The sequence below is a fragment of the Protopterus annectens genome, chromosome 9.part0 (assembly GCF_019279795.1).
Source record: "Protopterus annectens isolate FY-2018-M chromosome 9.part0, PAN1.0, whole genome shotgun sequence".
Lineage (NCBI taxonomy): Eukaryota > Metazoa > Chordata > Ceratodontiformes > Protopteridae > Protopterus > Protopterus annectens.
In genome coordinates this window covers 1,942,864,687-1,942,892,205 of record NC_056743.1, presented here as the reverse complement: position 1 = coordinate 1,942,892,205, position 27,519 = coordinate 1,942,864,687, and the positions used below count along the sequence as shown (strand labels likewise).

General features: G+C 43.9%; 1 protein-coding gene across 2 annotated transcripts in view; it reads left to right on the top strand.

Moving 5' to 3' along the window:
- RNASEH2A (ribonuclease H2 subunit A) overlaps nt 1-27,519 on the top strand; it is an 859,137-nt gene that overhangs the window by 496,060 nt on the left and 335,558 nt on the right. For both annotated transcript variants that reach the window (XM_044084751.1, XM_044084750.1), the window contains exons 3-4: nt 20,460-20,586; nt 20,686-20,773. In XM_044084751.1, coding sequence (XP_043940686.1) covers nt 20,460-20,586; nt 20,686-20,773 — 215 coding nt within the window. The remainder of the gene's footprint in view (nt 1-20,459; nt 20,587-20,685; nt 20,774-27,519) is intronic.

The following is a 27,519-nucleotide window of genomic DNA, read 5'->3' as shown; positions in this document are numbered from 1 at the left end:
TGCTGGAGGGACAGATTCATAACCCAGAGGCTCCCTTCACTCTGGAATAAAATCCCAGTCCAGGTTAGGCAGAGTCCCTCATTGACTCTCTTCAAGAGGAATCTTGATGAGTGGATGGGAGATCGTAGGTTTACCCCGGGTATCACTTCTGTGTCACTGTTAGACAGAGGCATAGTATACTAACCTCGAAAAAGGGCATAGCAAAATTAATTTAAAATGGGTGGCGAAAGCCAAACACACTCTGGCTAGGCTTATAAATGCCCTAGGGCAGATAGCCTAGTATGAACCTATGAACTGTCTCAAAGAAGTCCACCAGGTTTAGGAGGCATGATCTGCCCTTAACAAAGCTAAACTGGGTAGGGCCCAGTGTTTGTAGGTTCCCAGTGTCTCTGTTAATGAGTTCCATGATGATGCGCTGCATAGCCTTGCAGACCAAGCTAGTTAGGCTTATAGGACGATAGTTCCCGGGGTCTGTTGTGGCTGCACATTTGTGGAGCAGAATAACTGTTGCTGTGTGCCACTCTATGGGTATATAGCCTGTGGAGAGGCTGAGTTTGAACAGTGTGTTTAGGTGAGGGGTTAGTTCATCTTTGAGCTCGTGTAGGATGCAGCCTGGGACACCGTCCTGTCCCATTGATGCTGTGTTTTTGGCTTTGGAGAGGGCTGTTTTAACCTGAGTGTCTGTAATTACAGGGACTCTGCATTCTTCTGGTATGGTTATGGGCCCTTTTGGGGGTGAAGGAGGGGGTGAAATTTGCTCTGAACCTGTCTGCCAGGATGTTGACGATTATCGGTCGGTTCAGTGTATTTTGTGCCATTCTGCACTAACTCCGAGCAGATCTGAGTATTGCCACTTAGATTCTTGACATGGCTAAAGAATGCATTGTGGTTATCTTTGGAGTCCTTGGCAATTTTTCTTTCAAAGCTCGCCTTGGATGATTTTATGAGGGATCGTAGTTTCTTGCTGATACTGATCAGGGATGTCTTCCCTTCTTGGGATTTTACTCTCTTCTGTACTAGTTTCCTCCTTCTATTGTATAGCTTGTTTGTGGCAGGAGTCCACCAGACTGGTTTCCTTTTCTTGGAGGAGTGAGTCTTGGTTTTGCTTGGGATGGCACGATCCATGCTTTCTTGTAGCTGCCTGTAGAATGCATTAGTAAAGGATTTTGCAGCTTGGACAGTGTTATCCTTCAGCATGGGGGCTTTGAAACTTTCCACTTCGGTCTTAAGTAACGTGAAGTTTGATTTTAAAAAGTTTTTCACGGTGGTTTTCTTGTCTGGGGTTGGGGGTGAAATATGGATATCCAAAGTGATTTGCTTATGGTCAGATCTAACCAGCGAGTGGTTGACCTCTGGTGTGGAACACCGGTCACCCATGTTTGTGATGACCAGGTCCAATATGTTGTCACCTCTGGTGAGAGTGTTGACCAGTTGAACCAGGGCGTTTGAGTTTATAAATTCTAGGAAAAGTTGGGCAAGGGAGTTAGTACTTGAGTAGTTCTCCCAGTTAATGTTTGGGTAATTGAAATCACCCAATGGTAGGGTGTTTGGTAGGACCTTTATGTTTCCCAGTGTTTCCAGAAATGCGGAATGGGGGTCCTGGGACATGGTGGGTGATCTGTAGCAAGCTACAATTTGAATTGCAGTTTTGCCCATTGTTAGTTGCACATGGATGATCTCTGAATCATCGTGCTGTGCCACTAACCTGGAGATGGGGGTATCCTTGATGAATATGGATATGCCCCCGCCTTTTGTATTTCGGTTTGGGTTCTGTGGCCGAAATGTATGGTATGAGTTGTAGCCTGGTAGTGCTGGGGTGCTCTCTGGAGCCTTAAACCAGGTTTCTGTTACTGCACTTATATCGATTTTCTCCATACCGAGGAGTGCCTCGAGTGCGTGCATTTTGAGGTTTAGACTTCTGGCATTGAGTAGCATTACCCTCAGTTTTTTGTTACTTGTGCTATTTACGGCGGTGGGTTTGTCTTTTGAGCCTTGCCTAAAAAAGGCACTATGGGGGTGGCAAGAGCCTTGGCCAGTATTCGAAAGCCTAAGGGTGACAGATGCAAGCCGTCTCTAGCGAAGCATCGTGGCTTGTCCAGCATGTCATCCCAGGCGGACTGACACTGGATCCCCTTTGAATGACACCAGAAACGTAGCCAGTTGCTGAAATCGAGAATTTTTTCTTTATACATGGTATCATTCTTGGTGAGGACAGGATGCTACTCAGGGTCAGGGTTATACCGGCCTGGGCTATGTGATCAGAGAGCTCTTCCATGTCTCTCTTCATGTAGTTCAGGGAGGTATGGCTCGGGTCATTCATACCAACATAGACAATGACAGAGTCATATTTGTACTTGTTCTGGAGTGACCTGAGTGCTTGTGTTATATGGCGGATCCTGACACCCGACAGGTAGCTAACAGTAGCCCTCTCCTTATTCAGCCTAGTGAGTGGGACGTCAGTGTCCCTGATTATAGAGTCACCTATTACTAGTATGTTGGGTATGTTATTTTGTCTTAGGGGCTGTGATTGCATGGCACACTGGTTTTGTTAAGTCTGTGTTTCATGGTTTGTGTTGGGGGGTGGAGGTTGCTTGGATGTTTGCTTTGGAGGTCTCTGTTGGTTTTGCAGATTTTTATTTAGAGCCTCCGAGTATGTTTTCATGTATTTGTGTGTTTTTTGCCAGTGCTGGTTTAATGGGTCTATGTAAGACTGGTGGTGTGATGCAAGTATTTCCCTTCTCCTCTTGACTGTCTGACCCAGTCTTGGGTTGAGAGAGCTTAGCCTCTAGTTTGGCTGTATAACTGCATCTCTTGCATGTATTCGTGTTTGGTGGTAGGAGGAGGGGGTTGTCTGTGTACATGAGGCAGTTGTAACATTGCCTCAAAATGCCCAGATTCACCAGTTGGACTGGAGAGTACACCTGAAACTGCCCTTTAGACATGCCTGTATAGGTACAGTGAACTGTTTTACTGGATGGCTGGTAAGGTCGAATAGAGAACCTTGTCTTTCTGTACAGTACGGGAGGGTCTAGTACTAGGGTTTATAAGTGCTTGCTATACGTTTTGAGCAGGTGCCGGACTGAGAAATGAATGGCTTGAGTGCTTAAGTTGAACGTTTGTCTAGTTCCAAGGGAAAAATTGAAGAGTAGACTTTGTGGAGCCGGAAATAGTTTTACCCTAGCTAACCAGTGCTGTCCGGTGCGCAAAACCGTGCAAATACGGTATTTATAGCAGGGAAATGAAAGATATAGAATTTAGCCCAAAATGGCCAATAAACTACTAATTTCTGGGCTGAAACCACTCCTCCAGGGACAGATAGGCTGCTCAAAGCTCCCCTCTCTCACAGGTGAACAGAGAAACTTCCTTCTGTCCAAGTAAGGCATGGGCAAACATAGAGATTTGTATCACAGCCCTGAATTCAGCACTAACCCGAAAACTGGACTGTACTAGCTTAGAAAGGGGGGAAGGAAGTGTGTGTGTGTGTGTGTGTGTGTGTGTGTGTGTGTGTGTGTGTGTGTGTGTGTGTGTGTGTATATATGTATATGTATATATGTATATGTATATGATATATATATATATATATATACACACATATATATATATATATATATATATATATATATATATATATATATATATATATATATATATACATACATATTTTTTTTTTTCCGAAAATAAAGCAGATACACTCAAAAAACAGTTTAAAAGCACAGAAAGGGATACTTATTGTTATATATTGCAGGTCAGAGTTGTAGTCAATGTCCCCATTAATAAAGTAGGAAGAAAGCAGATGAATAAAGTGTAATATATGTATATATATATATATATATATATATATATATATATATATATATATATATAAAACAATAGAAAATGAGCAAACTGACTTAAACAAGTTACCCATTTAACCAGAAAAAAGCTCAAAACTGAGCCCTGTTCCAGCAGTCTTCAATCAGACAAGTTCTAACTGCACACCCCTGCTTACTAGGGTGCAGGGGAACCTTCCCCCCAAAAATATGGCCTGGATCAGTGCTCAAGTTATACAAACAAAGCTAGATTCAGCAGGCCCGAATCTGTTCTATGCTACAGCAACAAGGCGCACCAATTTCAGAAAGAAACAGTTCAAATAAGCAGTCACAATAAGCCTGTGACCAGAAATTCCCAGCTCAGAAGGGCAGAATCCAGCCTCTCCTCCCACAAGAGTGCAGACCACAAACCTTCTTAATGTAGAATAACTGGCCTGAAGCCCAAGTGCTTAAGCCAGAACTAATACACTTTTAGAATAGCAGACACTGGGCCTTCAATCAGCAATTCCCAGCTTAGAAGGATGTACGCTACTTGTCCTGCCGCAGCAGTGCAGACCACAAACCTTCTTAATGTAAAACAGTATGTATGAAGCCCAAGTGTTTAAACCAAGACTTAGAATAACAGTTGCAATTTAATCAGGCTACGACCAAGCAGTAATAAATGCAGCAGAGTAAATAAAATTGAGTACTTTTAAGAAAAGCAAAATAAAGTAGGAGGAAACACAAATACAGTAAAAGCAAATGAATAAAGTGCAAAAATTCTTTTTTTTTTTTTTTAGCAAATGAATAAAGTGCAAAAATTCTTTTTTTTTTTTTTAAGTGCAAGAAGATAAGAAGGAAGAACCTAAGTGGGCTGGCCTTCTCAAATCTTCTCTCTGTATTAAGTAGAGTGAACACTAGACTCAGAATATGCTCTAACTGTACTCTGTTAAGTGAGCAAATGAGATGGACTCAGGAGGAGTGTTCTAATGCAGACTTACAGGAGGGACGGGCAATTCCAGCGCCACTAACAGTAATAGCAACACAGGAACAGGCAGAGGGTGGGGAACTAACAGAAAAAATGAAAATACAGTACTTCTAAAACTGCAAGTTTGTACTTAACAGAAGACTAAAATTCACTACTGCAAGTTTCACTTAGCTTCAGCTTGTAATGCAGATGCTCGTAGCCAAGCAAGTCACTCAGGAGTTGAGCATAAAATGTTTTCTCAAACTTTGTGGTTAGCACTTAAAGTACAGAGGAATCCGTCTAGGCTGTTAAATATCAGATAACAAAGAAGTGATATAGCAAAATAACTGCAGAGAGACACACAGCACACTGTTCAGAAACACACAATTAGGAAACAGAAAAAATGAAAAATACAGTGCTTTTAAAACTGCAAGTTTGTACTTTAACAGAAGACTAAAATTCGCTACATCTGCTAGACTGGTGTCAGTTACAAGCATTATCTGTTAAACCCCCTTATCTGATTTTTCACAAAGACAGAGTATCTCTTCGTACTATTTCCTCCTTTGTCCACAAGGTCTGTTCCTGTAACACTTGGAACCAATCCATAGAACTTCCAGTGTTCTTTCCAAATCATTCCAACGCAGCGGAATACAGGATGTTAAGTTTTCTATCTTTCTATCTCGCCTTCATTCTTGCTGGTTGGGTTCGGAGCCGATCCTTGACTCTGACTCGGCCATCTTCAAAAGCTCGAGAGCTGCTTACTAGCTCGAGGCTCCCCTATATCCCATGATGCCTGGCGCTAGATACCCAGATCTCGTTTGCCGCTTCTGCTGCGAGGTTGCTTTTGCTGGCTCGGGTCATATTTTTCTATTTTATTATTAGCTTTTATAAAAATTTGTACTGTAGTTATCCTTTAGAATAGTAGTTCTAGTTAACTTTTGTATTTTAGTCTCTTTTTCCTCGGAAACTCGTTTTTTGTTAGTTTCCCCTTCCCCCCTCCCCCTTTTGTTTTCTTCAAGGTAGCCGTTTTTAGTTAGAGGCTAATCCTTGTTCTTTAATATTTATATAGTAGTTTTATTAGAAATTGTTATATATCCGTGGGTTTATTTACTATTTCTTAGATATATAGTGTGTGTGTGTTGTTAGGGTGTGGTAACTTGCGCTGAGTGCTGTGTGTTTTACTGGTTACCTATTTCCTTTCTGTTGTCTTTTTCTGCGATTGATATTTCCTTTTACAGGAATGTCCAAAGATACGAAAGTATCTGGATTCAAGAAGTGTGACTCATGCTGTAAGAAGATTTCACTGACGGATGGTCACACCTCTTGTGTCTACTGTTTGGGCTCCCTACACCTGCAGGACTCTTGTTTGTTGTGCCACGGCTTTAGTCCTAGAGTCCTGCAGGAACATAGGAATAAGCTAATCCTTAGGGGTTTGCTCAAACCTGAAGGGTCACCGGCTAAGGCCCAGCCACTGAAACCCTCCAAGCCAACAAAGCCATCGGCTCCCAGTTCGGAGTCGTCGTCGGGTGTGGCGTCTGCTTCAACTTCAGTTCCGGCTGGATCCGAAGTACCTGTCTCCCAGTCAGCCCCGACTCTGGTGTCGGAACCATCAGGTAGCCGAAAACGCTGTAGATCTCCATCCTTAGAGTCGATACACTCGGCTCCGGGGTCGCCTCTGTTAGTCGGAGCGAAGTCACCGATCCCACTCTTCTCGGTCTTCTAGACTATCTCACCATGATGTGGAGAGAGTGGTGAGCAGGCTTCTAAAATCGCAGGCCCTGGCTAAAATATTATCCAGCCCCCCCTTATCGTTCGGAGCCGGAGCTTGTTGGGGCTCGGATTGTGGAACTGTCGGCGCCGATACCTATCCTTTCGGTTCCGTCGTTGGCTCCGATCGCCTCCATGGTGCCGTCCTTGGAGGGATCTGGGCGCTGGGACTCCCTCGTCGGCTCCGAGGGGGGCGAGTGGCATCGGACCCTTGTCCGACCCCGTTCTCCCTCTCAGAGCTTCGGCGTAGGTGAATTTGGCTCCTACATCGGCTTCGGAGCCGTCTCTCTCGGTGCCGGGAAGGATTCCGGTTTCTTCGGAGCTGGAGCCTTCTCCGCTATCGGGAAGGGGCGCCTTCGAGATCATGAGGAGTGTGCTGGCCTCTGAGTCAGCCCCATGATCAGCCTCATCGGCTCCTCCCCCCCATGGTGCCTGAGTCTACCTCTGCTCCTCCTTCAGACACTAAGCGTGGGGAACAAGCGCTCCAGGGCACCCCATTGGGTGTATCTTCCTCTTCCGAGGCCTCCCCGATCATTCAGAGGAGCCCCCTCGACAGAGGAAATGCAAGAGGAAGCATGTTGACTCTCCTGAGTCTGTCACTTCAGATACCGACTTAGAGGATTCGGAAGGGTCCCTGCGGTCCCCCTCTGAGGACGTCTCTTTCTCAGACATCCTTGAGATACTTAGGCAGAGGGGGAACTGGACTACCCTTAACCCTTCAGAGGATGAACTGGACTACCCTTAACCCTTCCGAGGATGAGTCTGTATTCCTGGATGAGTCTGTATTCCTGGACGCGTTTGGTTTCCGACCCTCCACCTCTTGGGTGTCTCTGCCTTTCGATCCACTGATGTCGGTGATGGCTCGGAAGGCGTGGTCAGCCCCAGACACAGTGGAACCAACCCCCCGAAGATCCACAAAATTTATTACTGCACCACAGGACAAGCAATTTCTGACAAAGGGTGTTCCCGTTGATGCCATGGTAGGTCATGAGGAGTGTGCTGGCCTCTGAGTCAGCCCCATGATCAGCCTCATCGGCTCCTCCCCCCCATGGTGCCTGCGTCTACCTCTGCTCCTCCTTCAGACCCTAAGCGTGGGGAACAAGCGCTCCAGGGCACCCCATTGGGTGTATCTTCCTCTTCCGAAGCCTCCCCGATCATTCAGAGGAGCCCCCTCGACAGAGGAAATGCAAGAGGAAGCATGTTGACTCTCCTGAGTCTGTCACTTCAGATACCGACTTAGAGGATTCGGAAGGGTCCCCGAGGTCCCCCTCTGAGGACGTCTCTCTCTCAGACATCCTTGAGATACTTAGGCAGAGGGGGAACTGGACTACCCTTAACCCTTCCGAGGATGAGTCTGTATTCCTGGACGCGTTTGGTTTCCGACCCTCCACCTCTTGGGGGTGTCTGCCTTTCGATCCATTGATGTCGGTGGTGGCTCAGAAGGCGTGGTCAGCCCCAGACACAGTGGAACCAACCCCCCGAAGATCCACAAAATTTATTACTGCACCACAGGACAAGCAATTTCTGACAAAGGGTGTTCCCGTTGATGCCATGGTGGTAGCAGCGGCCACAAAAAAGGAGTTGGCTGAAACTTCTTAGTCTGTCCATCCCCCTTATAAGGAATCATCTAGGACGATGAACAGATATGACCTTCTCAATGAGGTCGCTGAACTACTTGTGCCACTTTACCTGCCTTCAAAGGGATCTCCTTAAAGAGCTAGGCAATACCCTTCAAGATCCATCAGCTGCGGGGGCCCAGGCTTAGGTTGCCTCCCAGCTTGGCGACTCTTAATTCGGTAGTAAACTCCTCCATGCGGCTCATCTCCTATGCAGCTGATGGTGCAAGTAGGGCCGCAGGCACAGGCGTGGCCTTGAGGAGGCATGCTTGGATGCGGTTATGTAACTTTGTGGAACCCTTCAGGGCATCTTTCACCAACACCCCCTTTGATGGTTCTGCTCTTTTTGGACCACAGGTGAGGGATACCCTTACCAGGTGTGAGCAGGAGGGCAAGACTCTCTCAATGCTGTGGGAGTCCGTTTTTCCACTCCTTCAAGACCGTATCCCAAAGGTCAGAAGAGTGGGATGATGTGGTTCCGGAAACCCCAGGGAGCCGTGCCTGACACACATGGAGAGTTCCCCTCCAGGGGCAGAGGAGGGAACAACAATAGACGCCGCCCTCTGGGCAGAGGGGGTATGCAAAATGAGGGCAACAGAGAATCTTTCTCTGACAAGCCCTTCCAACATCCCTGAGGTGCTGCCCGGCTGTCCAACTTCGGAGGCAGTCTGGGGAAGATTATCGCTGTACCAAAAAGCCTAGCAAAGTATAACACAAGACAAATGGATACTGTCTGTCATATCCGAAGGCTACAAAATCCCCTTCTTTTGCACCCCCTACATTCCCAACAAATCCCTTCCAGATGTTCCACCCAATCTAAGGGATCAAGCAGTTCAAGAAATATCAAAACTGCTAAGAAAAAGAGCCATCCAGCCAGTCCCAGCAGACCAGCAAGGATCCGGAATTTACTCATGGTTCTTTTTGGTACCAAAAAAGACAGGGGACTGGAGACCCATTCTGGATCTCAGCAGACTAAACAGGTCTGTTCAAAGAACGAAGTTCCGGATGGTCACGCTACAGTCCATTTTACTCTTTCTGGGTCAGGACAATTGGATGTGCTCCATAAATCTTCAGGATGCGTACTACCATATCAAAATGAACAGACACTCCAGAAGATTCCTCTGCTTCCAGCTGGGAGCCAGTCATTATCAGTTCAGAGCTCTGCCCTTTGGTCTCACCACAGCCCCCAGGGTGTTCACCAAATGTTTGGCAGTAGTTACCGCTCACCTGAGATGGCAAGGATTCCAGATGTTTCCATATCTAGACGACTGGCTCCTTACTGCTACCACCAGACATCACCTGCTGCGAGCCAGAGACTACAACATCCAAACTTGCTCCAAACTGGGTATCACAATAAATTTCGAAAAGTCTGCATTGTCGCCTTGTCAATCTATTACCTTTATGGGTGCAAACTTAAATACAAAGGACATGTCAGCGAGACTGCCATTAGACAGAGTGTTAGACATTCGCCGACATGTGCAGGTCTTATTAGGATGCAAAAAAATTCAGGCCAGATTCGTCCTAAAAACCTTGGGTCTCATGGCAGCGGCTATCATACTAGTTCCCTTGCTCATTTTCATATGAGAATTCTTCAGTGGATGCTGTTCACCCAATGGTCTTTCCAGCAACTTCCAATGTCTCACATGATAATGATCACACAGACATGCAAAAACCAACTTGCTTGGTGGATGGTTTCCCCTTCAGTACCCCAGGGCAGACCATTTGCTCTTCCTCCTCCAATGGCTACGGTGCCCACGGATGCCTCCCTGATTGGGTGGGGGGGGGGTGGGGGGCATTTTCAGGGCAGAACAGTCCAAGGCACCTAGCAGCCTCACTAGTACCATCTGCATATCAATGTCTTGGAGATGAAGGCCCTGCTTTTGGCGTTGGAAGCTCTTCAGAACTCTCTTCCCACCGGGACCATTGCAGTTCAAACAGACAATATGTCGGTAGTGTGGCACATCAACAAGCAGGGCGGAACCAGGTCCTACCCCCTATGTTGAGAAGCACTCAGACTCTGTCAGTGGGCGATCTCTTCCCAACGGTTTCTGATAGCAGCGCACATCCCTGGAAAGTCCAACGTTATAGTGGACAGGCTGAGCAGAGCAATTCTCATGCCTCACGAGTGGTCTCTCAATCAGACAGTGGCGGACCAAATCTTCTGCAAATGGGGTCAGCCTTGCTGCGACCTTTTTGCCACCCCCTTCAACAGCAAGTGCAACAATTTCTTCTCTTTCCTCCCTCTTCCCGGACACTCCCCCAGAGACGCTCTAGTTCACGATTGGCCTCAGGGACTTCTTTATTCATTCCCTCCGTTTCCCCTGATTCCCAAACTAATACAGAAAGCTACCACATTGGGATGCAAGATGATCCTCATTGCCCCTTACTGGCCTCGACAAATTTGGTTCCCGTTCCTGCATCATCACCTTCTGGAGTAGCCCTGGACCCAGTTCCATATCTCCTGATCCATCAATTAGGCGGGCTGCACCAATCCCTTCAATTTCTCCAGCTCACTGCTTGATTGCTCCACTTCCGACCTTAGCCAGGCTTCCGAACATCTCCCATTCGGTGAGTGAAATCATCTTATCGCATAAGTCTACCACTAGAAAGACTTATGCTAGTAAGTGGAAGTGTTTCTCTTTCTGGGCAGAGACTAGAAATATAGATCCCTTTTCAGCCCCTGTGCACCATATTTTGGATTTTTTAGCGGAACTTTTTCATGCTGGATTTTCTTCTGCCACAATTAAAGTTCAGTTAGCTGCAATTTCAGACTTTCATACAGGCCTATCAGATACTAGTATTATGTCTCATAAGCTTTGTAAAGCTTTTCTCAAAGGGACTACTTTACTCAGGCCCCCAGTGAGAGATTCCCCACCTCCGTGGGATCTAAATTTGATTTTAGCTTCCCTGATATTGCCACCTTTTGAACCTGCAGCTTCTTGTTCTTTGAAGTTTCTTTCTTGGAAAAAGCTTCTGGTTGCAATTACTTCAGCCAGAAGAGTTTCTGAACTTCAGGCTCTTTGTGTTCGCCCTCCTTGTCTAGTTTTCCACAATGACAGAGTTTCTCTCAGGACTAATCCTTCCTTCCTTCCAAAGGTTTCTTCTGAGAATAATTTGAATCGGTCTATTGATCTCCCTGTGTTTTTTCCAAATTATTCCAACAAGGCGGAGTACAAATTGCATCAGTTGGATGTTCATAGACAGTTACGTTTTTACTTGCACAGAACTAAGCAAATCAGAAAATCAGACCAGCTGATGTTCATCGTGTTTCACTGTTGCAGTCATGACTGTAGGGTTCTCCCCTGCCGGCAGGCAGCCCCAGGTCGGCCAGAATCCCAAAGTCTGGGTCCGGCGTAGGCTGTTCAACCATGCTCCCTGACGTCAGAGCGCCAGGAGTACAAAGCTGACAGCCGACGCCATCTTCTCCAGTCTTTCTTGCCATGCGGTGATGGCAGTTCGCAGTTGCCGGTCGGCTGACTCCTGACGAATTTTACTGATCTACTTCGGTCCGAAGACTTTCTTCTCCACTCAAAGCTAAGTACCCCGTTGAGGAAACTTTTTTCTTGCTCCACTCCAATGTCAGAAAAAGTTAATAATTGTATTTCATGTGGGAAGCAAATACCTCGTAAGGATTTTCATTCTTACTGTATTCCTTGCTTGGGCCCTGACCACGATGTAGCTAGTTGTCGGTTTTGTGCTAGATTCAATCAACGTACAATTAAGCGAAGGTACGATTTTGCTTTTCATTACTTCGGTAGGCGCTTTAACTACAAAATGTCGTCTGATACGGTCCCGGCTACCAGAGTTCACAAACGTCACAAGGATAAAGACAGGCCTCCTAGGTCCAAATCTGATGATAGTGCACAAGCGGAGCCAGCTTCAGGTTCGGCCTTAGTCAATGAGGCGCTTTTGCAGCCCCTGTCGTCAGCCATTTCAGAACTGACGGCCGAAACGGACTCTCAAGAGGAGCCAACCAGGCCTTTAAATATTTCTGTTGCAGGACCTTCGGACAATGCTCCTTCGGATGGGTCCAGAGCCGCTGTATAGGTACCGGCTTCCGAAGGGGTTTTCAGGCCTACTCAGCTACTAATAAAGGCAAAGCCAAAGACAAAGGCAAAGACTTCTTCAAAATCAAAGACTTCTACACAGGCTTCATCTGAACTGGCTCCCAAGTCACAGAAACAGTTACTCATGATGGCGGAGGATTTACTTACTATGATTAGGGGTTCTCATCCCCCTCCAGACAAAAGGCCAAGGCAGGATGTTTCTTACGATTCCTCTGATCAGGCTTCTGTTTCCTCAGTTTCTTCTTCTGATCAGGAATATTCTTTCCCTCCTTATGAGGATTCTGATGCTGAAGAATCCATTCCTTCAGCTTCTCCCCCTGAGGATTTCTGTTTTGGGGAAACTTTGCATGAAATGAGGGAACATTTCCACTGGGAAGGACAGGAGTATTCGGAATCCAAGAAAGGCTGAGAATTTCTTCTTCTTCCCAACATAGACCCCTGGCTATTCCTCCTGTTTTGGATATTGTGGATGATGCCTTTTCGGCGGCTAACTTACCCTCTGACTCTTTTCCTCCTGCTCCTGTGAAGCCTGATAGATATTACAGGGTTCCTGATTCCCATCAGTTTTTATACAAGAACCCTTCTGCTGACCCTGAAACCATTTCTCAGGGTCCTAAGGGAGCTAAGGCCACTTCTGCCAAAAATCCTACTCCTACTGAAAAGGATTCTCGATCCTTAGAAAGATGGGGCAAAAAGGTGTACACTTCTGCTACTTTGTCCATTAGGGCTTTAACCTGTCAGTTTCATATGTTTAAATACCAGCAATTTCTATTGTCTGTCTTAAAACAAAAGCTTACTTCCATTTCTGCCTGTGCAGATGATAAGGAATTACATGACTTATTGCATGCCACTGAACAGGTTGGGAAGCATGGTTTACACTGTGGATTTGATGCCTTGGAGGCTTCTTGTAGGGCTGCGACCTCTGGCACAGTCATTAGGAGGCTTGCATGGCTAAAGGAACAAAATTTACCTGAACAGGTAAAGGCAAAATTACTGGATGCTCCTGTTCAGCATAATGTTTTGTTTGGATCAAAAGCTGAAGAGGTGATTAAAAAGATGGAGGATAAGGCGAAATCCATGCAAACAGTTAAAGATTTCTTACAAGTACAGCCTCTTAGATTTAGCAGGAATTGGCCTTCAAAAAATTGGTCCTTTCCACTTCAGACAGGCCTCAGAGGGGTAGATACAGGCGTTCAGAGGAGGCCTCAATCACAAGCTGCTTATAGACCAAGACAGTGGACTGCTTCCACCCCTAGGGGAGGAGAGGACAGGTCACAATCTCAAAGGAAACAAACTCAATGACTCCCTCTGTGGGGCTACAGAAACTTCTTCCCTGGAAGCCCCTCTCGGAGGAAAACTCTCTTTTGTATCAAAATTGGACTCAAATAACCCAAGACAAATGGGTTTTGGATGTGGTTTTAAGAGGTTACAAATTCATTTTCATACCTTGCCTAGGCCAAGCGGATGGCCAGACCTTCCAAAAAATCAATGGACGGAGGCTTTAAACCAGGTGGAAGCTCTTTTGGCTATGAATGCCATGGTTCAAAAATCAAATAAACCTCAGAAGGGTTTGGCTAAAGTTGTCCACCAGAACTGTTTATGCTAGCAAGTGGCGACGTTTTTCTATTTGGGCAAATTCCAGAAATATTGATCCCTTTACTGCTCCTGTGCATTCTGTTTTAGATTTCCTGGCTGAGATTTTTCAGTCAGGATCCTCTTCATCTTCAGTTAAAGTTCAACTGGCTGCTATTTCCAAGTATCATGTTGGCTTGCATGATAATAACATTATGTCTCATAGATTATGCAAGGCCTTTCTGAGGGGAGTTTTTCTCCTAAAACCGCCGATAAAGCATCCTCCTCCGCAATGGGATCTAAATTTAATGTTGGCATCCTTGATGTTACCTCCCTTCGAACCGTCTGCTTCATGTTCTTTGAAATTATTGACCTGGAAAACTATATTTTTGCTGGCTGTAACTTCAGCAAGAAGGGTTTCCGAGATTCAAGCTCTCTGCATCCGTTCCCCTTACTTGGTTTTTCATAAGGACAGGGTATCCTTAAGAACGAACCCGTCCTTTCTCCCCAAAGTTGTGTCTCAAACCAATATTAATCAATCCATAGATCTTCCAGTCTTTTTCCCAAACTATTCTGACAGAGCTGAACAAAAGCTTCATTGTTTGGATGTCCATCGTCAGCTCAGGTACTATTTGCATAGAACGAAGCAATTCAGGAAATCGGACCAATTATTTGTCTCCTATGCAGAAAACAGGATGGGTCTCCCAGTGTCTAAAGTGACCTTATCCAGATGGTTGTCTTCCACCATTTCCTATGTGTACTCTCTCAGAGGCAAGCAACTATCTTCTAAACCGAAAGCTCACTCAACCAGGAGTCTATCCACTTCTGCAGCCTTTCAGGATAGACTACCCATTGATACCATTTGTGCAGCAGCTACTTGGGCCACTCCTCATACTTTTGTTTCTCATTACAAGTTAGACTTGGCCTCCAGAGACAGGGCCAGTTTTGGTTCCACAGTTCTCAAGAGTCTGTTCCATTGAGCCACCCGGGATACAGGTGCTAGGGACGCGGTCCCATCCAGCAAGATTGAAGGCGGTACATAACTTAACATTTAGAAGTTATGTACCTACCATAACGTTCCATGTTAGTTGTCTTCTCTCGCCTTCTTTCTTGCGTCCCTCCCTCCTTCCCCCTGGCCTGGACAGATCTTGAAGAGTTCCTATCAGGTTGTTTCCTCCTGAGCCTTCATTAGAGGACTCTTTATTATGAACTTGAGTTTCCTAAATATGTTAGGTTAGTCCTTAGCAGGGTAGGTTAGCTACCAAACGAGATCTGAGGTAGTCCCGCCTTGCATCATGGGATATAGGGTTGCCTCGAGCTGGTAAAAGGAGTTCTCAAGCTAAAGCAAGTGCCGAGTCGGAGCCGAGGATCGGCTCCGAACCCATCCAGCAAGAAAGAAGGCGAGAGAAGACAACTAACATGGAACGTTATGGTAGGTACATAACTTCTAATTATGTAACTTTGTGGAACCCTTCAGGGCGTCTTTCACCAACACCCCCTTTGATGGTTCTGCTCTTTTTGGACCACAGGTGAGGGATACCCTTACCAGGTGTGAGCAGGAGGGCAAGACTCTCTCAATGCTGTGGGAGTCTGTTTTTCCACTCCTTCAAGACCGTATCCCAAAGGTCAGAAGAGTGGGAAGATGTGGTTCCGGAAACCCCAGGGAGCCGTGCCTGACACACATGGAGAGTTCCCCTCCAGGGGCAGAGGAGGGAGCAACAATAGACGCCGCCCTCGGGGCAGAGGGGGTACGCAAAATAAGGGCAACAGAGAATCTTTCTCTGACAAGCCCTTCCAGCATCCCTGAGGTGCTGCCCGGCTGTCCAACTTCGGAGGCAGTCGGGGGAAGATTATTGCTGTACCCAAAAGCCTGGCAAAGTATAACACAAGACAAATGGGTACTGTCTATCATATCCGAAGGCTACAAAATCCCCTTCTTTTGCACCCCCTACATTCCCAACAAATCCCTTCCAGATGTTCCACCCAATGTAAGGGATCAAGCAGTTCAAGAAATATCAAAACTGCTAAGAAAAAGAGCCATCCAGCCAGTCCCAGCAGACCAGCAAGGATCCGGAATTTACTCATGGTTCTTTTTGGTACCAAAAAAGACAGGGGACTGGAGACCCATTCTGGATCTCAGCAGACTAAACAGGTCTGTTCAAAGAACGAAGTTCCGGATGGTCACGCTACAGTCCATTTTACTCTTTCTGGGTCAGGACAATTGGATGTGCTCCATAGATCTTCAGGATGCGTACTACCATATCAAAATAAACAGATGCTCCAGAAGATTCCTCTGCTTCCAGCTGGGAGCCAGTCATTATCATTTCAGAGCTCTGCCCTTTGGTCTCACAACAGCCCCCAGGGTGTTCACCAAATGTTTGGCAGTAGTTACCGCTCACCTGAGACAGCAAGGATTCTAGGTGTTTCCATATCTAGACGACTGGCTCCTTACTGCTGCGAGCCAGAGACTACACCATCCAAACTTGCTCCAAACAGGGTATCACAATAAATTTTGAAAAGTCTGCATTGTCGCCTTGTCAATCTATTACCTTTATGGACGCAAACTTAAATACAAAGGACATGTCAGCGAGACTGCCATTAGACAGAGTGTTAGACATTCGCCGACATGTGCAGGTCTTATTAGGATGCAAAAAAATTCAGGCCAGATTCGTCCTAAAAACCTTGGGTCTCATGGCAGCGGCTATCATACTAGTTCCCCTTGTTCATTTTCATATGAGAATTCTTCAGTGGATGCTGTTCACCCAATGGTCTTTCCAGCAACTTCCAATGTCTCACAAGATAATGATCACACAGACATGCAAAAACCAACTTGCTTGGTGGATGGTTTCCCCTTCAGTACCCCAGGGCAGACCATTTGGTCTTCCTCCTTCAGTGGCTACGGTGCCCATGGATGCCTCCCTGATCGGGTGGGGGGGGGGCATTTTCAGGGCAGAACAGTCCAAGGCACCTGGCAGCCTCACGAGTACCATCTGCATATCAATGTCTTGGAGATGAGGGCCGTGCTTTTGGCGTTGTAAGCTCTTCAGAACTCTCTTCCCACCGGGACCATTGCAATTCAAACCGACAATATGTCGGTAGTGTGGTACATCAACAAGCAGGGCGGAACCAGGTCCTACCCCCTATGTCGAGAAGCACTCAGACTCTGTCAGTGGGCGATCTCTTCAACGTTTCTGATAGCAGCACATCCCCGGGAAGTCCAACGTTATAGCGGACAGGCTGAGCAGAGCAATTCTCATGCCTCACGAGTGGTCTCTCAATCAGACAGTGGCGGACCAAATCTTCTGCAAATGGGGTCAGCCTTGCTGCGACCTTTTTGCCACCCCCTTCAACAGCAAGTGCAACAATTTCTTCTCTTTCCTCCCTCTTCCCGGACGCTCCCCCAGAGACGCTCTAGTTCACGATTGGCCTCAGGGACTTCTTTATGCATTCCCTCCGTTTCCCCTGATTCCCAAACTAATACAGAAAGCTACCGCATTGGGATGCAAGATGATCCTCATTGCCCCTTACTAGCCTCGACAAATTTGGTTCCCGTTCCTGCATCATCACCTTCTGGAGCAGCCCTGGACCCAGTTCCAGACCTCCTGATCCATCAATCAGGCGGGCTGCACCAATCCCTTCAATCTCTCCAGCTCTCACTGCTTGATTGCTCCACTTCTGACCTTAGCCAGGCTTCCGAACATCTCCCATTCGGTGCGTGAAATCATCTTATCATCGCATAAGTCTACCACTAGAAAGACTTATGCTAGTAAGTGGAAGCGTTTCACTTTCTGGGCAGAGACTAGAAATATAGATCCCTTTTCAGCCCCTGTGCACCATATTTTGGATTTTTTAGCGGAACTTTTTCATGTTGGATTTTCTTCTGCCATGATTAGAGTTCAGTTAGCTGCAATTTCAAACTTTCATACAGGCCTATCAGATACTAGTATTATGTCTCATAAGCTTTGTAAAGCTTTTCTCAAAGGGACTACTTTACTCAGGCCCCCAGTGAGAGATTCCCCACCTTCGTGGGATCTAAATTTGATTTTAGCTTCCTTGATATTGCCACCTTTTGAACCTGCAGCTTCTTGTTCTTTGAAGTTTCTTTCTTGGAAACCCTTCTGGTTGCAATTACTTCAGCCAGAAGAGTTTCTGAACTTCAGGCTCTTTGTGTTCGCCCTCCTTATCTAGTTTTCCACAATGACAGAGTTTCTCTCAGGACTAATCCTTCCTTCCTTCCTTCCTTCCAAAGGTTTCTTCTGAGAATAATTTGAATCAGTCTATTGATCTCCCTGTGTTTTTTCCAAATTATTCCAACAAGGCGGAGTACAAATTGCATCAGTTGGATGTTCATAGACGGTTACGTTTTTACTTGCATAGAACTAAGCAAATCAGAAAATCATACCAGCTGTTCCTGTCCTATGCTGAGGGTAAACAAGGTCTACCAGTGTCCAAAGTAACTTTTATCTAGGTGGTTGACGTCTATTATTACATTGATATATCAACTAAGGAATAAAGAGCTTCCTGCTAGACCAAAAGGTCACTCCACTAAAGCTCTAGCTACTTCAGTGGCTTTTCAGGCAAGATTGCCAATGGAAACTATTTGTGTGGCAGCTACATGGGCCAAGCCTCATACCTTCATTTCACATTATAAGCTGGACGTGGCCTTCAGGAGCAGAGCTGATTTTGGTTCCACTGTTCTGAAGAGTCTGTTCCGATGAGCCACCCAGGATTGAGGTGCTAGGGACGCTGTCCCAACCAGCAAGAATGAAGGCGAGATGATAGACAACTTAACATTAAGAAGTTATGTACCTACCATAACGTTCCATGTTGGTTGTCTTCTTCTCGCCTTCTTTCTTGCGTCCCACCCTCCATCCCCCTATCCTAGTAGACTGAGAAGAGTTCCTTATTTTTTTTATCACTGGCTGAGTCTTCTCTGGCTATTCCTTCTGATTAGTAGTCTCTTCAGTAGGATTTATGCACTCTAGGACAGAATTCCTTTATTATTATGTCTGCAGTTAGACTTACGAAATGAGATCTGGGTATCTAGCGCCAGGCATCATGGGATATAGGGCCTCGAGCCAGTAAGCAGCTCTCGAGCTTTTGAAGATGGCCGAGTCGGAGCCGAGGATCGGCTCCGAACCCATCCAGCAAGAAAGAAGGCAAGAAGAAGACAACTAACATGGAACGTTATGGTAGGTACATAACTTCTTATTTTATCACTTGGATTTCCATAGACAATTATGTTTTTATTTGCACCGGATGAAGGAATTCAGGAAATCAGATCAATTATTTATTTCCTTCTCCGAATCCAGGTTAGGTTTACCAGTTTCCAAAGTGACTCTCTCAAATTGGATTTCTAGCTGTATAGCTTACATTTACACCTCTGAGGGTAGACCTTTACTTTTCAAAATCAAGTCTCATTCTATGAGATCTCAGTCTACCTCTGCAGCCTTTCAGGCCAGCGTCCCACGTGATAATATTTATGCAGCAGCAACTTGGGCTACCCCACACACCTTTATTACTCATTACAAATTGGACTTAACCTCCAGGGGTAGAGCATCCTTTGGTTCCACTGTACTCTGCAGTATTTTTCCTTGAGCCACCCAAGAGTTAGGTGCTAGGGACGCTGTCCCATATGTAAGAATGAAGGCGAGATAGGACTACAGAACATAAAGAAGTTATGTACTCACCATAACGTTCCATGTTTGTAGTCCATCTCGCCTTCATTCTTACAAACCCACCCTCCTACCCACATCCTGGAAGTACCTGGAGACAGAAAATATTGTTGTTATTCTCTGGAGACCTTTTAGTATTGGCTTCTTTCTGTAGGTTTGTTATTTTTTTTCTCCTAGTTAGCAGCAAAAAAGATCTGGGGATTGTACTGGTGCACCATGGGATACCTACCTAGCCACGAGCCAACTAGAAGACTTCGAGCTTGTTAATAGGCTGAGTCGGAGCTGAGGATTGGCTCCGATCCCATATGTAAGAATGAAGGACGAGATGGACTACAAACATGGAATGTTATGGTGAGTACATAACTTCTTTTTTAGTCATCCTTTCCCATTTTGCCTCTGGAAGCACAGTATTGTTTCTTTATTCTTTTGGCTTATCTGCTTTTGAATCCACATCAGCATCATAGATGAATGGTTTCCTCTGGGCCAGTAGGGTCATACAGATGCATTTATATTTTAATGCACCCCTCCAAAAATGTACTTTCATCTCTTTTAGTTCTACTGGCAGCCCTTTTTAACGAGAGCCAAGTTTAGTGCCAAACTAAGCTGACAGTACAGCTAGTCATTTTATTTATTTGGTTGTCGGTGTGTGTAAGGCTCACTTGTGTTGCCTGCACGGACTGTTAATGGGAACCAGATTTACCCACACATGCAGTGATGTAGCTTTGTTGGATGAGGGGTGGAGAGTGAGGAACAGCATTGTCACACCATTACATATTTTCCCTGAGCCATCATAAATGGGAAAGGGTGAGAAATGTTGCATACTGGTGTGCCCTCCTATGTCTGCCACAGTAGCCACATGTGACCAGCAGCTCTGGTCTTGTGTAGAGCAATAAAGTGTTATGCTATGAAAAGTGAGTAGATTGCCATGATAAATGCAACATTTGTAAAGGGGTAGCAGTCTGTGAAGTGATAATGCAGTGACTATTTCTTTCAACTTTTCTCTTTAGACTCCAAGACGCTGTCTGAAAATGAAAGAGAGAAACTGTTTGCTAAGGTGGATGCAGCCAAGGATTTCATTGGGTGGGCACTGCAGGTGCTCTCCCCAAATTACATCTCTACCAGCATGCAACAAAGGTATGTCCCTACCTGATATTATGCATTGTTTTTATTATTTACTGGTAAACATGTAAACCATGCCTGTTTCTTTTCCCCTTGTACTGCATTTGTTTATAGGTCTAAGTACAACCTCAATGCTCTGTCACATGATGCAGCGATAGGCTTGGTTCAGTCTGTCTTGGATAATGGGGTGCAGCTGAAGGAGGTAAGCACAGTCTGTGATGAAATTTATAATATGGATATTTTGCTTTTGTCTGCAGCCTCTTTCCTGGTTTGCCAAAAGGGCTCATACTGCTGCTGTTCCTTTTTGATAATGTATTACACCGTTTGTAAAAGTTTTTGTTTATATACAGATTGGCATGGCAAAGCTCACGCCCGCCTTAGTTGGCCCATTCATTTCCACTGGTGTTTGGCATTCCTTATCACCCTATGGAGAGGGTGTGTGTCCCCTTTCTGTGGAGCCACATCTCATTTTCCTGTAATGGACCACAATAGTATGTTGCTTGCTGGCTGGCAAGTGCAGTGGCTGAGGTATTTTTCTGTATGTCTTATGCTCCTGCCTTTTGAGTTTGAGCAGCAGAATGCATTGTACTCTCTGCTGGACGTCACATTTGCTGTGTGTTTTCACAAAGGTTTGTAAGCTTCTTTTTCTTAATCTGATGTACTGGGCTGCCATATGAAGAGAGACATCAGCTCTCAGAATATGTGACTCAGGCTGGTATGAGCCTAGCATTGAGCAGCATTTTACCTTCTCCAAGGATGATGCCACAATACGAACAAAAGATGTTGGACTTTAATAATTGACTTAGTTTCTACTGTCCTTCTAAAGGGGTGCAGTATTTGTCAGGATGGAAGGAGATGGCCAACAGACCACGCTGCTTTGTCACGGATGGTCTGCACCTCTCCCCTCTAGGCTTTCAAATATTAGCTAAAACATTGTCTTCCCCCATAGTGCCTTTTTTGGGCAATGCCAAACTGAAAATACTTCCAACATAGCAAATCAAAACCAAGAAAATCGAAAGGTATTACTCAGTGCTAGGAGTTCAAGTAAGTAGAACAGTAGTCAGGATACACCACGAGAAGTCCAAAATAATCAGTAAAATTCTTTTATTCCATAAAACTGCAGAAGATAAGCGCTTTCACGTGCTTGAGCGCACGCTTCATCAGATCTACTAACACAAGTCACTGAGACCTTTTTATACAGTTTTAGATAATTCTTAATCATATCAATTAAGAGCTTGTTAAGTAATAAGTCAAACAGGACTTTAAAGATGCAGCTCATTTCTTCTGTGCAAATACAATAACAGTTTATTTCAAAGTCCTAGCAAAATCTTAAATAGTCACATTTCATATTCTAACTATTATTCCTAAATTCTTTAAAAAATTATTATTAAAAACTTATTCAACTTTATAAAAATTCTAATATGTTAATATATGTTATGCATAGTTTTCCATTCATTTATTCATTGTTCGTTCTCATACACTTCATATAACTTATGTCAAGTTTTTATTCCTATTCTATTTATAAAAAGCTTTCGTAGTACATGTGTATAACAATATAATGAATCAATTGATCTATAGTTCAACTAACATATGAGAAGTGTATTAAATAAGCATCAAACCTAAGGTCCTATCTAATAATTTAACTTTCGTTAAACATCATAGTCTGGACTCATTAGCGCTTAAATAGTGAATCATTTATCGTTACTTCTAAAGTGCTGGTTTGCATTTCGCTAACATTGTATACTATGCATAATGGAATTAAAGAACATCGAGAGTATAAATTCATATTTTTTCTCGTGTACTATTAAACACAGTAGGTGTTGTTCTCAAAAAGCAGTTTTTCAAAATACCTAGTGGATTACTTGTCTTTTATGTGCTTATCTTTGTGCGCTATAATTTAAAATAAAAAATTTAATACTTGTTTACATATTGTTTTTATTCTACTAATTCAATCGTCAGAACTATCTTGTTGCTTATATTAAATACATTGTAAGCCTAAACTACATAATGTGCGGGAACCATAAGCTTGTTTAAGAAAACCTTATTAGCTATATTGTTTTATGTGTAAACCTTAATGTACATAAAGCTTAATATAAGATATAATTCTATGGTCTCTTAATTATAAAAAACAAGATAACAATAAAGATATATGTTCATGAAGTTAATATTTCTTATATCTCTAAATAAATGTTGTAAATATATTCTAAAAATACTAGAAGTTCACTCTATATTAATACATGTATCTGTATAACACAAATCTGTATATAAAATTTCAATAAATAATCTGCCAACTTCACTTATTTAATCAATAACCTCATAGAGCTATTCCTATAACTACTTATGTTATAAAATATATACCGAAAAATGAATATCATAATTAAATGTATAAGAATTAATATTTACGTCTGTTCACTTAATTAATTTAGATATTAAATATTGGAAACATATCATGTATTGTAAAGTATAAAACTGCTTCAAAAACAATTTTAAATACATCATTACTAATATAATACATATATATGAGATTGTCTCGCGATATACCTATCAACATGTGAAGAGCATCATAGTGGTATCAACTTATATTTATAAGTATTAAAGTCGTACTATATTAGTGTTTTTGGATATATATTTAAATCTAAACTCCTTTTGATGTATTATAATTAAATTAAAGTCAATTATGCATGAGTGTGTGACATCAAGATTGCTAGTGTTCTATTAAATCAAATTAAAATTACATTAATTATTACCTTAATCTATTAAATGTACATACAAATAATGTTTAAAAAAGTTCAAATAAAAATTATTGTTTGTACAATACTTCATACAATCTTCGTTCTGAAAATATTACTCTATAATGAAGTATTTCTTGAACACAAGTATGTTACACTACTAATGAAACTACATTGTTATTTCAAAATTGGTTTTAGTGATAAGTAATTATTAATACCTGGTTCCCTGTGTGCTCCTGTTCTGAGAATCCACTCTAGTTCTAGTTTATGTAGATAGTTATTCATGTCACCCATTCTTGTGTTTTCTTTTAATGTTTGCAATCCTCCTCAGTGCTAGGAGTCTAAACAGAAAAAATTCCATTGCTTAGAAGCTGTCTTCACCCTAGAGAATGGTGACATCTATGCGGTCACTGAGACATGGTTTAAAGCCACGGAACGCATACCAACAGTGCAAGGTTATAATGCCTTCCACACATGTAGACCAGCTATTTCGCAGGCAGGGATTAAAGGTGGAGGTATTTCTCTTTATATCAAAAATAAATATACTTCAAGACTGGTGAAACAGGACAATGCACTTGAGCTGCTCCATGTTCAAATCACCATAGGCAAAATCCAATACCACTTCCTTGCAAGCTATACATCCCCCTGTATGACCCAGGAAACCCATACCATGTATTCAAACTTATTAGAAACCTTCACCATCCAAACCGATACCGTATTCATGTGTGACTTTAATTACCCCACTATTAACTGGGAATCCTATATAACACCAAATGTACATGCACAGAGATTTCCTGGATTTTGTAAACACAAACTCCCTGGACCAGATACTCAATACACCAACCAGGGGTGCAACCATACTAGATCTGATCCCCAGTAATATGGGAGAGTGCTGTACGCCCTCTACTGTAATGTTTTTTTTGGTAAAGTCTGACCACAGAATGGTCTCCTTTGAAGTAAAAAATAAAACCTGGACCCCCAGCTAAACCGGGAATATTCAGGAACTACTCTAAGGCTAATCTCCAGCTATTAAGTGATAACATGGCAAAATGTCATTCCCCCATAAACCCTGCGAACACTGCCTATGCAGAACTGTTCAGAGAAATGCTGTACAAGCATATTAATAGCTGCATAGAGGCAGCTGTATCCACCAGGAAGAAGTACAGAACTAATTAAAAAAACAAGCCACCTGGTGGACTCACAAAATCAATAGGCTGTATAACAGAAGGAAGAAAATCATGGCAAACAATAGGAGGTGCAGCACCCAGCAGGATAAAAGCACTCTCATCAAACTAAGTAAACAACTCAGAGGACAAATAGTCTACCAAAGCCAAATTTGAGGTAAGTTTGGCTCCCCAGGCCAAGGGCAACCACAGGGCATTCTTTAGCTATGTCTGCATCCTCAAAACCAATGCACAATTGTGTGCAGAGCTCATTGTAAATGGAGCCACCTATAATGAGCCTGAAGATATAGCAAACCTCCTGGCTGTTAAATTCAGCTCCAACTTTACCCCTCTCTCCCAGTCAACCTTCCCTCAGGAAATACTATCAAATATAACTCCCCTTACCAACACTAGGGAACAGGTCCTTAATGCTCCCTCTCCAAGACCAAGAACAGTGCATCAATGGGCCAAGACAATATCCCAGGATGCCTTCTAAATAGCGTGAAACATGACCTACCAGGGCCTCTGGAATTACTATTTAACTGTAGCCTCCAAACAGGCATTGTGCCTCATGAATGGAGAATGATGACAATCATCCCTCTGCGCAAAAGTGGACCATCTACAGACCCTGAAAACTATAGACCCATAAGTCTCGCTAGTCTTATATGTAAAGCCATGGAAATAATTATTATGGAAAAGTTCAGTAGAGCTGTAGTAAACCTCCAGACACTGGACCCAACCCAGTTTGGTTTCGTCAAGGGCAGATCATGCCTACTCAATTTGGTGGACTTCTTTGATAAGGTAAGCAAAGCAATGGATGAGGCAAAATTGTTCACATTGCCTACCTTGACCTGGCCAAGGCATTTGACACAACATCCCACTCGGGCATTGTTGACAAACTCGAGAGGTTGGGTACAAACTTGCATGTCACCCGGTGGATAGCCAACTGGCTCACAGACAGAACGCAGGAAGTTAGAATTGGGGAGTCCACTGCTACAAAGAGGCCAGTCACAAGTGGAGTCCCTCGAGGATCATTCCTTGGACCACTCCTCTTTGGCATTTACTTCTCAGAAGTCAAGGCCAATGTCAGTGGTCTCTGGCTGACTAAATTTGCAGATGATTGCAAATTAGTAGCTGTCACGGAGTCCCACACTGACACAAATGTTGTCCAGGAGGGGCTGACACAGACAAACAACTGGTGCCAGAGCCATGGAATAAAATTAAATGCCAAGAAATGCATAAGTGTCCTTTGGGAAGTCATCCATCCCTGGTAACTATCATATTGACAACACTCCCCGTAGAGTTGACTCAGTAATCAGGGAGTTAGGGACACACAAACAGTAATCTAGCCTTTGACCGTCATGTGTGTACAGTAGTGAGGAAATCGTTCTGTGTTGCACAACTTACAAAGGTATGGCATCTAAGTCCAAGGTAGTCATTGTTCCATTGTACTCCAGATTCCTCAGACCTATCATTGAGTACAATGCCCACTTTAGTATGTACCTAACCAGGCATATCCAACAATTGGAACATCCACAGAGGTTACTTTCTGAAAGAATACAGGGCGCAAGTAAAATGTCCTGTGACCACCTGAAGGCCCTATCCCTATATTCTGTCTCCTACAGGCTTTTGAAGGGAGATCTATGCCTGGCATACCGAGCATTGTCAGATCCCACTCTGATCGACCTCCTGTATAACCACAAAACAAACCGCACCAGAATTACCCATTCTAAGGACTTAAAACCTTGCCTGTGATATAAATGGGACCTGCTGGAGAGAAAGGTATGTATTCCAGAGACTACCCCATCTATGGAACAGGCTCCCCATCCATGTGAAGCAGAGTTCCTCCCTAGACCAAGTCAGGTGCCACTTGGACAGTTGAGATTCCCCCCTGGTTTGGCGCCTATGTCTCTATTGGACATGGGCAACTTGTAAATGGTTCCCCTCCCAGGCTCCTGCTTACACTTATCAAGGGTATCAGAACTTGTCAGAGATTTGGGATGCATGGCTAGGCTTAAAAAGACCCATGTGTTTGTTAGCCTAGTAAACACCTATGAACTATTTTGTCTCTGTCTCAAACAAGCGCCTGGTTTTTCTATTGTCTTTCATGCAAGCGTGAGCACACATACACATGCACACATACAAGCGTGAGCACACATACACATGCACACATACAAGCGTGAGCACACATACACATGCACACATACAAGCGTGAGCACACATACACATGCACACATACATTCTAGTTTTCTCTTACTCTTACCTTGTCTAGTTTGCTGTGCAGTACTGGTCCTCATTTCTGTTTCGTTACTGTTTAAACACGATCATTTGAGGGAAGACTTGGATATTTGTTTGTGAGACTCAAACATGCAGGAGATTTTGCTGATACTTGATGGCTGTGTTGCCTGTTGAAGTCCGCAAGTTGATTTGTTTATTTACACTTTGTTGACCAGATTAGTTCCACTGGACCAATGGCCTGTTTTTGGAGGAGACCCAAGATGGTATTCAAATTGACCATGAGAAATTTGGCCAAGACACCTGTGATCGTCTACCCCTTTCGACAAGTGCATCCCGATCTTTTGTATTCACCAGAGCAACCAGGATCTTGGGCAGACAGGACCTGTTTTTTAATTTCTCATCCAGTGTTTGTTATACAGCTACTTCTCCATAGCTATGCTTTTCTTTCCCATGTTGTCTATCTTGCCTGTTAACTCTGTTTCTGATCTGTAATAAATTTACCCCTGAAGAAGAACGTTTTGTGCCACACTATCCTCTCACTGAAGAAGCCTGTCCACATTTCAAACTGGAAACTCCCTACTACGTGATAGCCACCTTCTGCAAAATGTCTTCCAGTAGATTCTCAAACCTATCCTCCTTATTGGAGCCAAATTCAAACATGTAAGAACGTATCCATCCAATACCTATGCACCAGTTAGCTGTTTTTTTCATATTACTTGCTTTTTTATAGCTTGCATTTGAAGCTCTGTCCTTTGTCATTGTTGTCACACTAATTTTTCTCAAATTTTGCCATTGCAGAATCATCTCTTTTCTGATTT